Source organism: Limtongia smithiae (genome assembly GCF_038497785.1).
Source record: "Limtongia smithiae strain NRRL Y-17922 unplaced genomic scaffold V1518scaffold_1, whole genome shotgun sequence".
NCBI lineage: Eukaryota > Fungi > Ascomycota > Lipomycetes > Lipomycetales > Lipomycetaceae > Limtongia > Limtongia smithiae.
Window position 1 is genome coordinate 2,075,480 of NW_027117622.1, and position 14,194 is coordinate 2,089,673.

Consider the following 14,194-nt stretch of genomic DNA (forward strand, 5'->3'; position numbering starts at 1 on the left):
GGATCCGGCACCAGTAAGCTGGTACAGCTGTTGGCGTTGTGGGGATGGTGCTTGCGAAAGTCAAGAATGTGTTTACAGTCGCGAGCGTCGCGGTACGAACGCCTCGCTGTTCCCAGGACAACCAGATTCAACGACGTAGATTCGGTCATACACGAGGAGTGAATACATACAGAGAATAAAACAAAATGTGATGACTCTACCGGGTTTTGTGCAAAAGGCGCTCAATTGGACTCAGCTACTACTGCGGGGAGTTGGCCATGTACTTGCGGGCCTCCTTAGGATCCATCATCTGCAGCGACCGCATCGCGGTCTCCGCGGACTCGCTCGTGCTCTCGATCTGCAGGCCAAAACCAAGTCGGCAGGAGCCAGTCGCCTGGTCGAGCTCGCTGGAGAGGGTGAACTTCATGGTCTCGGCGAGTATCCGCTCCAGCACCAGCATCAGCTTGCCGGTGGAGTCAACCTTTGTGCGGATGACAGAGCCGTCGGGGTAGTCGACCTTAACGCCAACAGTCGTGGTGGTGGCGGAGCCGACGGGCTCGCCGTTCATGCGGGCGGCCATGCCGTAGACGTCGAGGTTGGTGGACACGGCGGCAGTAATCTTGTCGGTCAGCGACTGCGCGAAGGATAGCCCGACAACGCCGAGCGCACTGAGGCTGCCGGAGCCGATGAAGTTCGGGCCAGCGTAGCGTGCGGCCATGTCAAAGCTGGCAGATGCGGGCTGGACAGCGTTTGCGCGCTGCCACATGCCGGCTAGACCGAGGGTGAGTCGGGTGGTGACGCTCTGGGAGAAGTTGAAGCCGAAGACGCCTGTGAGTTTGGTGTCGAGCACGGATGGCGACACCGCGCGCAGACAGAGAAAGGAGTCGGCGAGGGGGATGTCGGTCTCGAGGACGACCTGTGATTGGCGCGCCGAGGCGTGGATCAGGGCCCGCGAGACGGCGGCGGCGCCTAGGGGAGTGACGCGCGCAGCCATGTGTGCGGACACTGTGAGATCGGAGTCGACGGAGCCGCGGAAAAATAACGAGTCCGAGCCCCAGACTGTCGAGAAGTTGTAGCTGCTGTCACGACCGCTGCCGGCGAGGAACGACTGCATGACGTTGAACATGGGCTTGATGTTGAGCGTCTGGTTAACGTCCGCACGCAGGCCTGGTGCGAAGTATAGCGTGGGGAGCACCTCCTTCTCGACCTCCTTTGCAAAGTCCTCGAACTTCACTGGCGTCACAAGCCCGTACGCCGCCCGGCGCTGCGCGACCGCATCATAGAAGCCCAAGACATGCTTCACGCCCGGAGCACTCGAGAGCGTGGCAGCCGCCTTGGCCGCAGATGGCCGCAGGTCCTTGGGAATGCCGAGTGCGGACAGCGAATTTTGCACGTACTCGAGACGGAGTTCTTCGGGCGTCGCCATTGCTGCTGCCTCGTGATGATTGGTGCGTGCGGGGCGTTCTGGACGCGCACAGCATTTGAAAATTATTTCGTCTTCCGCTGTGCCACGTGACCGTGATGGCCAGGCAGTCGCCCTACGAAGAGATCAATGAGATCCGTTTTGCAACGCTTTTTCTTGCGGCGGTGCGAGGAGGTTCGTAAAACCCTCCCTGCGCTGCCAATTTTTTTTTATATTTCTTAAAAACACGAAAACCCACAGAAACGCCCCCAGACGCCACCCGTTCCATCTCGTCCGAAAACACGACAAAACGAACGCTCGCATAGGTCCAGAATAGTCTTTCTCGATATGAATGGACGTAGCAGTACAGACACACCGGAAATACGGAGACCATAACCAACGCATGTACATAGTAAGCAAACCCACCATGGTGTTATGAGAAGAAAGGGGAGGGAGGGACAGGAAACAGTCTTGCAGGACACGAAAGACAACGAAAAAAGCAAATACGTGGTCAAATGAATATCAAACGCGAATCTGCGATGTAGCCGGCACCGCGGATGTTGGAGATCGAGGGGTCGGCGATCGATTCAGGAGTCGATCAAAGTCTCGTGGCTTGCGCGTTGGTGTACGCGGCAACGACGACGAAGAGGCCGCCGCGAAGAGGAAGTCGAAGTCCGCAGGCGCACGGCGCTGCGATGCCGGCGCGGACGATGGCATGTTAGCAGCATGCTCCGCGGGGCTTGATGCCGCTGTCAGTGTAGTTGATGGCTGATTGACAATGTTGGCGCTAAGTGCTTTGCGCCTGGGCCGAAATACAACACTGTCGCCAAATCGGCTGCTGCGCTGCTTCAGTTCCGGATGCGCAGTAGCAGCCTCCAGCCCCAGCGACGACATGGCAGTCTTGTTCTCCGGGAACACAGCCACAGTTGCGCTCTCGATCGGACTCGCCTCCAACATCGGCCCCGCAGTCGGAGTCTCAGTCTCAACGTCATCAACAACGGCAAGAGCTTCATCATCGGGTTCGTCCGAAAGCGATAAACTCGAAATATCCGCGCTACCGCTGACTCGCGCCATGAACTTTGGCATCGGCAATTGCGTAGGCGCCGGCGACGAGTGGAACGTCGGGCCGGCATATCTGTCTGCGCCCATCACGGAGCGCGTGGGGGTCGCAGGCATCATTGCTCCCAGTATGAGCGGTGACGACATCGACATCGTCGGCCAGCTGCGAGGCGACGAGTCGGGGAAAGACTGTGGCTGCAGTGGCGGCTGGCGGTAGTTGTTCTTATTGTTCAGGATCGGGATAGGCGCCGTATTTTCCGATCCCACTGAAAATTGGGGGGTGGCAACGGACGCCACCTTTGCTCCATTGTTACTGTGTTGGCGGCGGCGAGACGACTTGGAAGTGGTGGTTTCATCCCCCGCGGTGGGGTTTCGGCGTCGAGGCGGTGGCTCCACTGTGGAATTTGCGGCGTGAAGATCGCTGGCCATGAGAGATAAAAATATAGTATGGCGTAAAAGATCGAATAAATAGAAATGGCTAAAATTCAACTCCAGAACAATATATGGTGGTGGTGTTGTTTATTTCACGGTGGCGATAGAGGTAGTTAGAGATCTCGAGTAGTGTCAGATATGCGACTCAAAATTCTACCACGATAACCACAAACCTGGGAATAACGAAAGATAAGTAATCGACATATGTAACCGTGATCTATTTGTCATTTCGAGTAGAAGTATTGAAGGATGAGTTGTGTGCACAAAGAAGCGGGAATGCGGAAGCACGGGAAAGTGATAGAAGTGGAGTGGGTGATGTTTATCTCTGGGTTAGGGTAAATTTCACGTATGATCTATTACTAGTTCCTGTATCACATGACTAAATCAGGTTCATTACATGTAGCGCACATAGACTTGCACTGGCAGGTTCATGTGAGAAGATGAGTCCAGAAGAGCCTAATGAGCTAGGCTCAGTAATGATCGTCAGTGAATAACCGCATGAATCGCATCAATCTTGCTCTATATGCAATATCCATTCTATTCACCACCACCACAATCTAGACCAGCCATCTCGATATGCCCTCGCACACACAGCCCTTTGTTCTGCGCAATCCATATACGCAGCACTCCCTTCCGCTTTGTCCGCGAAAATCCCATTGTCGCAGGCCGATTTAGCACAACCACATTCACGCAGTCATACGTGATCTCCTTAATCCTGCCGCCCTCTTTACCAAGCAATACCGCCACACAAGCGTCAAACTGAAGCCAACTCAGAAGTAATATAATCGACAGTGCGCCGGGCAGGACGGCACTGGGAAGCAGCTCCACTTCGCGCGCGTACGTAGAGTCGTAGTGGATCTTATGTGCATTGAAGGTGAGCGCGCAGAAGCGGAAGGACAGCGCTGGTGTCGGCGTGAACGTGTGTTCCAGTTCCGGCTTATACGGAACTAAATAATCTCAGAGTCAGTTGGATGTAGATTAGAACTAGGCAAGAACGTACAGTGCACGGTGCGGATAGATGCAAAGTCTTCAGGCTTGGCGGGCGGGAGATATACGAGCCTGCGCATTTCCTCAACGCAGACTACATCGGGATATATTGAGCTCTTAATCTGTCGTATCGACTCCACGGTCACCTTGCTGATGCGTGCACTATCACGCTCCTTCACTCTCTCCGCGCGATTGTGATACTGAATCTCATTCGTGGCCGGTACCTCAGACATCAACTCTGCCGCCACATCCCCGCGCGGCACCCGTACAGATCCCGCCGTCCACCGCCGCCGCATCCCGCTGACATCAATTCCCGGAACCGCAGCATAGCCGTCGGGAAGGAGCGAAGACTCCAGCGGTGCGGGCGGGAAGAAAACAAAGTGCCAGCCGAATGGCACTGCTGCTCGCGAGCGGGTGAGAAACTCGGGAAGAATGCAGGTCGCAGGTAGATGAGTGCGTAGAGTCTGAGTAAGTAGATAGAGCTGCGTGCGCGCAATCACGTCATGACGCAGCATAATTCGGCGGTGTGATGGTGATAGTTGTGGAGGTTATGTGGACCAGATGTCCCAAAGGGCCGTTCCTGCTTCGAATTAGATTTCGCGATATCGCCCACTACATACTTCCATCCGCATGCTCCACTACCACATGCCGCAATCAACACTCTCTCCCGCGACTGTCACCGCCTGGCGCGAACGCCTGTTCTCTCTCCCCCAAGACACCGAGCTCATCATGACGCCCGCGGAGTACACAGCGTACTTTCCGTTCATGGAAAATGTGTACAAGATCCACGGACGCAGCGCGAACTCGAAAGACGCGGTACGCACGCGGACGATGTATTTCCAGTGCCGCATTGATGTGCATGCGACACGAAGAAGGGGATGTCGCAAGCGGCGCCGTGTAGATGGTCGCTCCGAGGAGCAGGGGGAGCAGAAGGAGCGGATGGAGACACTAGAGCAGAACACACCTATCACCGACACGACTGAACCGACCACCACTGCTGACATCCCGCTCACCGTTGACCCCGCCGTGATCGCAGCCGATGCCTACGTCGCCGCGCTTCTCGTCTCATCTACATCCTCGCCGTCACCTATCCCAGCCGCCACGCCACCACGTACTCGCAAACCGCGCCAGACACACGCATGCCCAGTTAAGATCAAAATCATCTGCTCTCTGGATGCGGCATGGGAACCTACACGATACAGTATCATCCGCACATCTGCTGCAGCTCACTCGCACGACCTTGAGCTATCGGACAAGATTGTCAAGAATCCGCGCCTACTCGAACTTAGCGCTGCGACATCTGTATCCCCGCTGTTCCTCGTCCGCGGCGGCACACAACAGCCAGTAGTTCCCACAGCTATAGCGTCTGTTTCAGCGATTGCCGTTCCACGAGTGCCTGCCCGTGCGCGCCGGAAACTCGACGTCGATCACGTCCTCGACCTCGCGAGGCGACGCTATGAAGAACTCGAGGAGCACCTCCCCTCACAACTACTGGACGACAGAAAACGCGTTGACGCCGCCATGCGGAAGTGGGTCGCCGAGCTCCAGCACACCATCAGCGGCTTTCTCACTATTCCCATCGAGCCACAACAGTACTTTAAATAACTAACATGCATATCATTTTGTTACATTATCACCTAAACTCGTTGATTTATTTGCCATACCCTTCTTCGAGGATGTTATGCTTTGTGACGATATTCAAAAACACCTGCTCCAGGCTCGCCTGTGCGACAGAGTAATGCGATATGCCAATGCGCTCCTTCTCTTCCTCAACCGCTTGCAAAATATTCACGATCGTCAACACCGCGCCGTCCTCTCCACGAGACTCCACCGACACCTTCACGTTACCATGGTACATCTTATCCTCCACCTGCACCGTATGGCCTACGAACCGCTCGCGAGACCACGTCACGACTGCCTGCATCGACTCCTCGGACGCACCAATGCCATCGCGGCACATAAAGTGCACATAAAACGCGTGCCCGTGCCGTTCGCGTAGCCGATCACTTGTACCGACGGCCAGTAACACCTTTGCAAGAATGCCAGCACGCAGGCATAGCGCATCGGCCTCTTCCATCGAGTGTGTGGTCAAAATAATACTCCGGTTGCCCGCCGCGGCGACGCGCTTAATCATTCGCCACATCACGCGCTTGCTCGCCGCGTCCATGCCGGAACTGGGCTCATCGAGGAGCAGCACCGACGGATCCGCCATGAGCGCGATGCCGAGTGACAGCTTGCGCCGATTACCGCCAGACAGGTCACCTGCCAGGCGCGTGCGGAAGCGGGACAATCCCACGCCGGTGATGATGGACTCGACATTATGACCGAGGTCCTCTTTTGGCAACCCGCGCAGTCGCGCATAGAACGATAGCGTCTCGTACACGGTCATTCGATCGATGGCATCAAACTGCGGACATACGCCCAAATGCGTGCGCGCGTGTGCACGATTTTTGGCCACATCAACGTCTTCAACGTAGACGGCGCCGCCAGATGGCACAAGCTCACCGCGCATCATGTTGAACAGCGTGGACTTACCCGCGCCGTTTGGACCAAGTAACGCAAAGCACTCGCCGCGCGCAACGCCGAACGAGACGTCCTCAACTGCCACCATACGCCCGAACCGCTTCGACACGTGCACCGCCCGCAATCCATCGCCACCATCCGGATTCTCAACTCGCGTTACTTCGGCCGTAAGATCTTCGTCTTCTGCTTCAAGCTCACGCTCCGCATCAGATACATGGAATTTCCGCCGCATGCGAATCCGATATTTTCCTGAATCCCACCAGATGAGGCCCCCAAAGAGCAACATGATCTGAATTGAGAGATACAGAATTGGTGCGCCATACGCTCTCATCTCGCCGTAGTATGACACCTCGACAGTGTCCTCGCACAGCGCGTTAAACAAGTTCAAGACCAGGAACATGCTGCGGATCAGATTCGCGATTGGCGCAAACGGTGCAAAGCCGTAGTTGAAGTTGATGAGAACCTGGTCTACTTTTGTCGCGGACACAAATGTATCAATAGACAAGTACGCGAGCAAATAGATCAAGAAGTAGCACGCGTTGAAAGCGGCGGTGAACGCGAAGGCGGCGAGCTGCGACTTCACAATGAGAGAAAACACGTATGACAACAAGATTGAAGCCAAGCCGTATAGCGCGAACACGACGAACAAGTACCCAAGTCCAAACCACTCTGAGTTGATGCCCGAGAAAATGGCGATCGTGATGCCTGATGCGAAAAGAACAACCGAGAAATCAAAACAAATGTGCGAGATCCAGAGAGGCAGCACGCGCAGGCCGTTGGAGTAGTGGAGAGCGCGCACAAGCCGGAGTCGCTCCATTGTGGGATACAGTGAGCACAGGGCAGGGAACACACTCATGGCGAGACAGAAGTAGACGATAAATTGTAGAGAATTGCCTGAAGAAGAGTTAAAGGCGTACTGGAACGGCGAGTAGTACGCAGAGATGGTCACCGACCCGTTGGCTATGAAGTTGTTGTACATGTTCATCATCATAGGTCCGTCGTAAACGTTGGCCTCACCGATATCATCGGGGTCGTCGGCGCGGTAGGCGATTGTGTTCGGCGAGTCCATATAAAGTGCGCCGGGGACGATCGTGGAGTAGTTCGACTCGATGATGCCAGTGAACGCGTCGTAAGAGTTGTCGTATGTGATGTTGGGCAGATGCTCAAACGATTCCAGTGTCAGCTCATCGTACAATCCAATCGCGGCAATGTAGCTCTCAACTCCGGCTGAGTATGTTGTCAACGCTTCATCAGGCGAGAAGACAACGTCGTAGGTTGTCAAAAACACGCGTACCTGCCCCTTCGCCACCAATATACGAGCCCATGCCGTCGCTGTCGTCGAACGTCAAACTTGGTAACAAAAACTCGTCCATGTTCGTCATCTGGTCCAGGAAACTTGTCGGATTCGGCAGGTCAGAAAACATGTCCAGGATCTGGTACTCGTACGGAATCGCGGATACTGGAAGCAGCGCGGGCAGCGACGCGAACTCGAAACCAGTACTGCTAGATGGAGGCGCTTCAAGCGAGCCAGTCGGCAACGTTGTGAGATTGCTGAACGAGACAGGCATTTCAGTGAGACGACTTGCTGGCTCGGAAACTACAGTGTCGGAAGACACAACTGCGCTCGGTAAATTAGGAGCCGTAAGCCGTTCCTCTTTCACAGTTCTGGTTGGCCCATTTGCGACTGCAGTACGAGAATCTCTCTTCTTCTTGTCAGCACTGCTCTTCGTCCGCGTGGCTGCACTCCTCCTCGCTGCGATCGTACCGGTAGGCATCTCCGTCGCCTTCGCCGCCACAGCCTGCGAGACCGCAGCTTCCTGAATAATCCGTACGGCGAAGTCCTCTTCCAGCTTCTTGAACACAGAACGCGCGATCTTGACCATTGCCTCTGCGACCCACCAGGTCTTGGCAAGCTCGCTAAGCACTTGACAGCTCTCCTGCCACCCCAATTTCGCTTCAGGTGAGGGGAAGAGACGAAGATAGACTGTCAAAGTGAGCGATACAGCATATGGAACTGCCGGTAGTGGATGCAGATTTGGCGTTGTCCGCACGATCTTCAATATCTGTGCAGTCGCATGCAACAGCACCGCGGCGTTGACCTCGGGCGATTCCGGTGCGCGTTTATGTGCAAGGATACACGCAACATGTTGCAGCATATGCAATAACTTCGCAAAGGGCGTGTTCTCTTCGCTTCCGTACGTGATTTCAACATCCACCGCCGATGGCAGCGTCGATCCCATTGGCCGATACATCGCAATGACACTGTCCAGTCTGCTGCACACCTCAACTAACCTGCCGAGCCAGCCTTCTTCTTCGATATCTGGTTTGCGAGCTCCGACGTCATCGAGCCGCGAGATCACAGGACGTGCGCAGACGCACGCCGACATGCGATCGAGACACCATAGACACCACCACAGCCGGCGAATCGGAGCTTGCTCAGGCGCATTGTGTCTCTCGTGATGGATTCCCAAAAAATGAGCGTAGTGAAAAGCCAGTTCAAGATCTGCACAAGATTTATCAAGTCCGTCTGCGCCTTCAGAGTGCAGTGACAACAGTGCAAGCACGCGGATCAACGTCATTTTGTCCTTCTCAATGTCAGCAAAGATTAACGCACGTAGTTTGGTGGCCGTCATAGATGCAAAGTGCCGCGGTGAAGAATTCAAAAACGCCTTGGCAGACGGATGCCGACACGCGACAAGAAGCACGGCGTGCAAAAGCAATGTCGGGCACTCATCCCTTGCCTCAGCTTCGCGAAACGTGTCCTCATCGAAAAGCGGTAGCAGCGGCTGAATATACTTGAAGTACACATTCATAAGCCCCTTCCGGTCAAAACGCGAGGGATGCTCGAACGCTCTAAGCGACTCGAGATATGCAAGCAGGAACTTGTTCAGCGACCGTGGCGCGCACTTCACCCACACGCCGCCGTTCGCATCCTTGTGAGCGCTGCGAAATGGCGCAGCAGCATCAGGGGCCGGAAGCGGCGCCGGCGCGATGACGGCCGCGATGGCCGCATCCGTGGTCATCTCGACCGGGGGCTCCGCGAGCACAGTCGCGAGCTCCTCGGACGAAGTCTCATGGGCTGCAGGGGTTGCGTGGTCAAGCAGCGTTGCGGCGGTTGATACGGCAAACTTTGCCACTGCAGCAGCTGCAGCAGCCGCTGCGGACGCGTTGGTGGGCGGAGATGATGAGGTCGAGGACACGGACGAGGTGGAGACGTGGCGTGCGGGTTGCTTGGTCGTACGCTTGCGCAGAGGCGGTACTGGTGCACTGAGTGACACGTCATCAGGTTCTACGCTGGTGCCACTTGGCGGTTGTGACGGTGCTCCCTGAACCGGCGGCGTGAGACTAGAGGGCGTTGCGGAGGTTAGCTCGAGAACCAGGTCTTGACGCGATAAGACGTACCTGCACGCGATGTCTTCTTTCATGCAAGGCAAGCATCGTTCCTGGTTTTTCAGAGGAGGCTCACAGCGTTTCTATAGGCAATAACATGTTCAGTATAAAACTTTTCCTGCAGTCGTGCGCGCATTTCAGAACGCGTCCGAGCGGGGTAGTCTGGACTCACACGACGGCGTTTACACTGCTCGCAGGCCTTGTGTGCGCGCTTGCGCTTGCGATAGCCCTCATCGTTTGCGGGAAACACAAACATGGTGCTAGAGAGACGCGGCAGCGGTCGGGCGGAATCGGAAGAAGCGTACGGGCGACGGGGGGTGGTGAAGCGAAGGGAGCGCGGCTAGCCAGCAGAACGGCGCCGTGGCCGCGCACTCTGGGCCTGTCCCCACACTCTCGCCCAGCCCCGCCGGCTGCGGCGTCTCGCGCTCTCCGCACCACCGTACTCTATCTTGTCATCGCTCTCTATATACACACTCTACTCAAACTACACCTTCGGCGCGGTCGCTGGCAGCGCCGGTACATCCCACTCGAAACCGTAGAATGCCATTGCGGCCCGTAGCTTCGACTCGACACACATAAACCCGACGTTCTTCGTCTCGTTCATATACGTCAGCACATTCAGCCCGCGCATCTCCACCTGGTTCGTCAGCACAGACTTGCCCGCTATTGTGTCCCAGAAGCACTTGATGTGCTCTTGAATCAGTAGTTCGCTGTCCCGGTCATGCGTCATGTGGCCAGCCGCGGTGACGACACGCGGCCCGAATTCGTTCTTCTTGATCACATAGCCGAGGACCTCGTTCATACTCTTGATGTAGTCCATCATGTCCGAAGTCTCGATGATGTAGATCGGCAGCTGCTCATACAGAGAGTCGCCAGCAAACAGAACCTTCTCTTCCGAGTCGTACAACGCAATCTCATCAGGGGTGTGACCCGGAGTGAGCAGAGCCTCCAGCTTCAAGTCCACACCGCGGAACGTGAGGTGTTCGCGGTGCTGCAGCCAGTGGCCAACGTTGAACTTCGGCGTGGGGATGTTAAACGCACAGCACAGGGAGTTGCAACCGAGGTCCTTGAGAATGTACTCCTGCGAGTAACCAGAGATGAAGATCGTCGAGTCGTCGGCAAACTCGAATAACCCGCCGATATGGTCATAGTGTGTATGCGTGATGAACACAAGCCAATGCTTGTTCACGGTCTCACCAGTCCCCGGATCCTTATAGGTAAGCTGGCCGGCCTTGTCGAGGTTCGACTCGAGCCATTTGCGAATCGACGTCTCCTCCACGGCCTCCTCGCGGAAGTGGTTCGGGCCGCAGCCAGTGTCGATCAGCGCAAGCAACGTCGGGTACACCTTCACATAGATGAATGGAAGTTCCCGCAGAATATCATCCTGCACAATCTTGTATGTGCTCTTGTTGAGCGTCTCAAAAGTGAAGCCGACCATCGTGTTCGTGTATAGCCTGCTCATCACACGTTAGTCCATCGTTCCCGTATCTTCCTGCATGGTGCTCTGCTAGATGTTCCCCTACGTTTGATTCAGACTGCAGCCTACACCTACAAACGTAATCAAAACACAAACTGGACCCAGCGCTCTTTTATATCTTGCTCTTCGGCAGCCAGACGGAGCTGAGCAGAGGCCATCTCGCTCGGCGTCGCTGATATCTAGAGCCGCACGCCAACCACTATAGGCAGTTTATTGCGAGGCGCTGCTGCACTCAGGTGTGTCCCCGCTCTCACTTATCCTACGTCCTCACAATCACATTGCTGTATCGCTCATCATTCGTAGTTATATATCTCCTCAACCATTAGTCTATCAACTAATTAATATCTCGTTACTTGCGTCGTAGTTACACAAGTCACAAAAGCGCAATTATTTGTTCCCGTCATCGTCTTCGTCGTCATCGGCCCGCGACAACGACGACGAGGAGGAAGAGGTCATTGCTGCCTTCCGAGCCGGCACCGTAGCAGGCGGCGGCATGATCTCAACCTCGTACTGCAGAAGCGACGACGGTGATGACGGCTGATATCCCTTATTCCGACCGAGCATTACGTTGTGGCTCGCAGCAGCCGCAGCCGCGTTGAGCTGAGATGGCTTTACATCGTCAAGCGATAAATCAGACATGCGCGCCGTGAAGTCATGGACCGGCGACACCGTAATTTGCGGTTGCGGCTGCTGCGAGTGGTGATGGTGGTGTGAGTTGTGGTGTCCAAGATTACGCAGATGATGCTGTGCTGTCCGTGCCGCAGGGTTGCCACCAGTAGCATGCGACTCCGAGTTCTCGACCTTGAAAAACCAATCCCGCGCCTCATCGTATTGATACACCGCCCAGTAGACACCATACGGCTTTGGCTCAAGCACCCACAATGAGTTTAGCGGGACATCAAGATCACTTATCGCCTGCCGACCGAGATTCATAAAGTATGCTAACAGCACACGCGACACGACCCGGTGCCCAATGATCAGCACATGGTCGTGCATTCGCTCGACCTCCACAATCACCGGTCGCAGTCTATTAATCACATCCAAATAGCTCTCGCCGCCAAGTCCAGGGTACCTGTACCCAATCTTGTTGGCCATTCGCGCACCGTATTCCTCCGGGTGCTCCTTGCGGATTTGTTCGTACGTCAGACCGTCATACGCACCAGATCCGAGCTCGTTCAGCATGCGCATCTGCTTGATGTCGTACGTATCCTCGTCGAAGTACTTTGCAGTCTCAATACTCCGCTTCAGCATACTTGTCCAGACGCAAAAGTGCGGGTCTACAGGCTCGCCCTCTGGCGTGGTCGGCTGCGACGTGCGTGACAATCGCGGTTCGAAAGTATGCCTTTCCAGCTGCCGTCGTCGAAACTCCACACGTTGATAATCGATAAATCGCGCAAGTGCGTCTGCATACTTCTTGCCCTTTGGGCTAAGCGATGCGTCGCCGCCGATTTTTCCTTTGAGATTATCCTCACTCTCGCCGTGACGCGTGATCCAGATCTGCCGCTCAGCGAGGTTAAAGTTCAGCAAAAAGAACACTGCTTGACCAGTAAGAAATCCTTGCGTGTTGTACGCGACCAGTTTCCTTCCGACATTGATCATTTTGACGTACTGGAACCCATCGATTTTCTCCTCCTCATCACCGATGGTTTCATAAGTCTTCTCGTAATTCTTCACACGCATGCGGAAATCCTGTAGCGCGACCTCGGGATCCTGCCCGCGATAGTCCGGTCCCGACAGTTTGAGTCTGATGTTCTGTTCAAGAAGTTCCTTGTCGTCGCAGCAACTCTCCAAAAACAGCACTTTTAGCTCCCCGTTCGAGCGCTCGTTCACGCGATTCAGCACTGTCCGGCGGCGCTTGATCGTCGAGTTTGTCGCGTCCAAAATCCCAATACTGCCATTATCCTGCAGCACCCAGTCAAGCAACTCGTCCAGAGTCTGCAGAGCCCAGCTCTCACGCAGCGCTGCTGTCTCGGGGTTGTCAGGCGCGAAGAAGGTGGCGGGATGGCTTGTATTGAGGCCGCCGTCGTTATCCTCATCATGAGGGTGGATGTCGTAATCGGGATCGTCAAAACTGTGAACGACCGACGCGGGACGCGGGCTTAAAACTGGAGAGTCTGGCAGTGGATGGCTTGCGGGCCCAACACGGTGATTCGACGAGCGTCGCGTGTTTCCAACGTTGAAGATTCGTGTCTCGTGCTGTAGCCAGTTCATATAACGCGCAAGCTTTTTCGTAATGTAACTCTTTCCTCGCGCAGGCAAGCCAACCATGACGATTACCAGCTTCGACCCAACGTCCCTCGCCGCGATCGTACCGTCAGGAGACACTCTGCTGCTAGTGAGCCCCGGCACGTCGAGCGTCGTGGCATGGCGCGGGAGTTCCAAATACGATGGTACTCCAATACCACTGCCTACGCCGTCATACGCCTGAAATCGCGGCGAGCTAGCTGTGGAAGCAAGTGGGGTGTCGGTGAGCGCCGAACGGCGGCGGGTAGTGGGGTACGAGTGCGGCGTAGAGGAGGTTGACCGCGCGAGAATCGGGGTTGCCGAAAGCTGCAACGGATGGATGGAGGATGAGGACGAGCTGTTGCTATTTGAGGTGGACATTGCTGCTGTCTATGGTGGAGATGAGGTGGCTTCTAGAAGAATATGTCCTCAGAGGGCGGTACCAGCAAGCAAGATCGTCGACGTGGTTGCGACCACCGCAGGGTAGCAGTCAAGTCGTCGTCGCACAGACAAAAGAGTACCACGAACAAGCAAAGAGATCAGCCGACTCGCAAGCTACCGCCAGCAGAGAGGGAATCAGTAGAGAAGAGAAGGCGTGAACGCAGTGGAGCTGGGCGAGGAGGAGCAGGGCCAGTTCATTGCTCATTGAGGCACGTCCGCACGCGGTGCGGCGCGTGGCGTAGCCAATCACGGCCACACCATCTCGCGTCCACCACAGCGGC

At 55.6% G+C, this 14,194-nt stretch overlaps 8 protein-coding genes across 8 annotated transcripts; 1 reads left to right on the plus strand and 7 right to left on the minus strand.

Moving 5' to 3' along the window:
• Window positions 1-115: 115 nt before the first annotated feature.
• On the minus strand, window positions 116-1,510 carry V1518DRAFT_50181 (eukaryotic porin-domain-containing protein). The gene has a single exon (XM_066906603.1). The coding sequence runs from the start codon at window positions 1,403-1,405 to the stop codon at window positions 239-241; it is 1,167 nt and encodes a 388-aa protein (XP_066762488.1). The 5' UTR covers window positions 1,406-1,510; the 3' UTR covers window positions 116-238.
• Window positions 1,511-1,552: 42 nt separating this feature from the next.
• Window positions 1,553-3,151, minus strand: V1518DRAFT_410344 (uncharacterized protein). The gene has a single exon (XM_066902578.1). It carries the CDS (start codon window positions 2,867-2,869, stop codon window positions 1,904-1,906), a length of 966 nt encoding a protein of 321 aa, XP_066762489.1. The 5' UTR covers window positions 2,870-3,151; the 3' UTR covers window positions 1,553-1,903.
• Window positions 3,152-3,213: 62 nt separating this feature from the next.
• V1518DRAFT_390131 (uncharacterized protein) lies at window positions 3,214-4,441 on the minus strand. Its single transcript, XM_066901746.1, has 2 exons — window positions 3,873-4,441; window positions 3,214-3,828 (listed from the first exon to the last, which is right to left on the minus strand). The coding sequence occupies exons 1-2, from the start codon at window positions 4,372-4,374 to the stop codon at window positions 3,410-3,412; spliced, it is 921 nt and encodes a 306-aa protein (XP_066762490.1). The 5' UTR covers window positions 4,375-4,441; the 3' UTR covers window positions 3,214-3,409.
• A 63-nt stretch (window positions 4,442-4,504) lies between these two features.
• V1518DRAFT_368893 (uncharacterized protein) lies at window positions 4,505-5,464 on the plus strand (the record flags this gene model as incomplete). The annotated part of the gene is made up of 2 exons (XM_066901249.1): window positions 4,505-4,714; window positions 4,793-5,464. 2 exons carry the CDS (start codon window positions 4,505-4,507, stop codon window positions 5,462-5,464), a joined length of 882 nt encoding a protein of 293 aa, XP_066762491.1.
• A 55-nt stretch (window positions 5,465-5,519) lies between these two features.
• On the minus strand, window positions 5,520-7,526 carry V1518DRAFT_366046 (P-loop containing nucleoside triphosphate hydrolase protein; the record flags this gene model as incomplete). The annotated part of the gene is made up of 1 exon (XM_066901229.1): window positions 5,520-7,526. A coding segment is annotated over one exon (2,007 nt), but the record flags the coding sequence as incomplete, so codon positions are not given.
• Window positions 7,430-10,133, minus strand: V1518DRAFT_50488 (uncharacterized protein). The gene is made up of 4 exons (XM_066906605.1): window positions 9,945-10,133; window positions 9,785-9,855; window positions 7,677-9,727; window positions 7,430-7,596 (listed from the first exon to the last, which is right to left on the minus strand). Exons 1-4 carry the CDS (start codon window positions 10,026-10,028, stop codon window positions 7,562-7,564), a joined length of 2,241 nt encoding a protein of 746 aa, XP_066762493.1. The 5' UTR covers window positions 10,029-10,133; the 3' UTR covers window positions 7,430-7,561.
• A 16-nt stretch (window positions 10,134-10,149) lies between these two features.
• V1518DRAFT_410353 (beta-lactamase-like protein) lies at window positions 10,150-11,384 on the minus strand. The gene is made up of 2 exons (XM_066902579.1): window positions 11,296-11,384; window positions 10,150-11,226 (listed from the first exon to the last, which is right to left on the minus strand). Exon 2 carries the CDS (start codon window positions 11,208-11,210, stop codon window positions 10,257-10,259), a length of 954 nt encoding a protein of 317 aa, XP_066762494.1. The 5' UTR covers window positions 11,211-11,226; window positions 11,296-11,384; the 3' UTR covers window positions 10,150-10,256.
• Window positions 11,385-11,545: 161 nt separating this feature from the next.
• V1518DRAFT_410356 (6-phosphofructo-2-kinase-domain-containing protein) lies at window positions 11,546-14,157 on the minus strand. The gene has a single exon (XM_066902580.1). It carries the CDS (start codon window positions 13,851-13,853, stop codon window positions 11,637-11,639), a length of 2,217 nt encoding a protein of 738 aa, XP_066762495.1. The 5' UTR covers window positions 13,854-14,157; the 3' UTR covers window positions 11,546-11,636.
• Window positions 14,158-14,194: the final 37 nt, after the last annotated feature.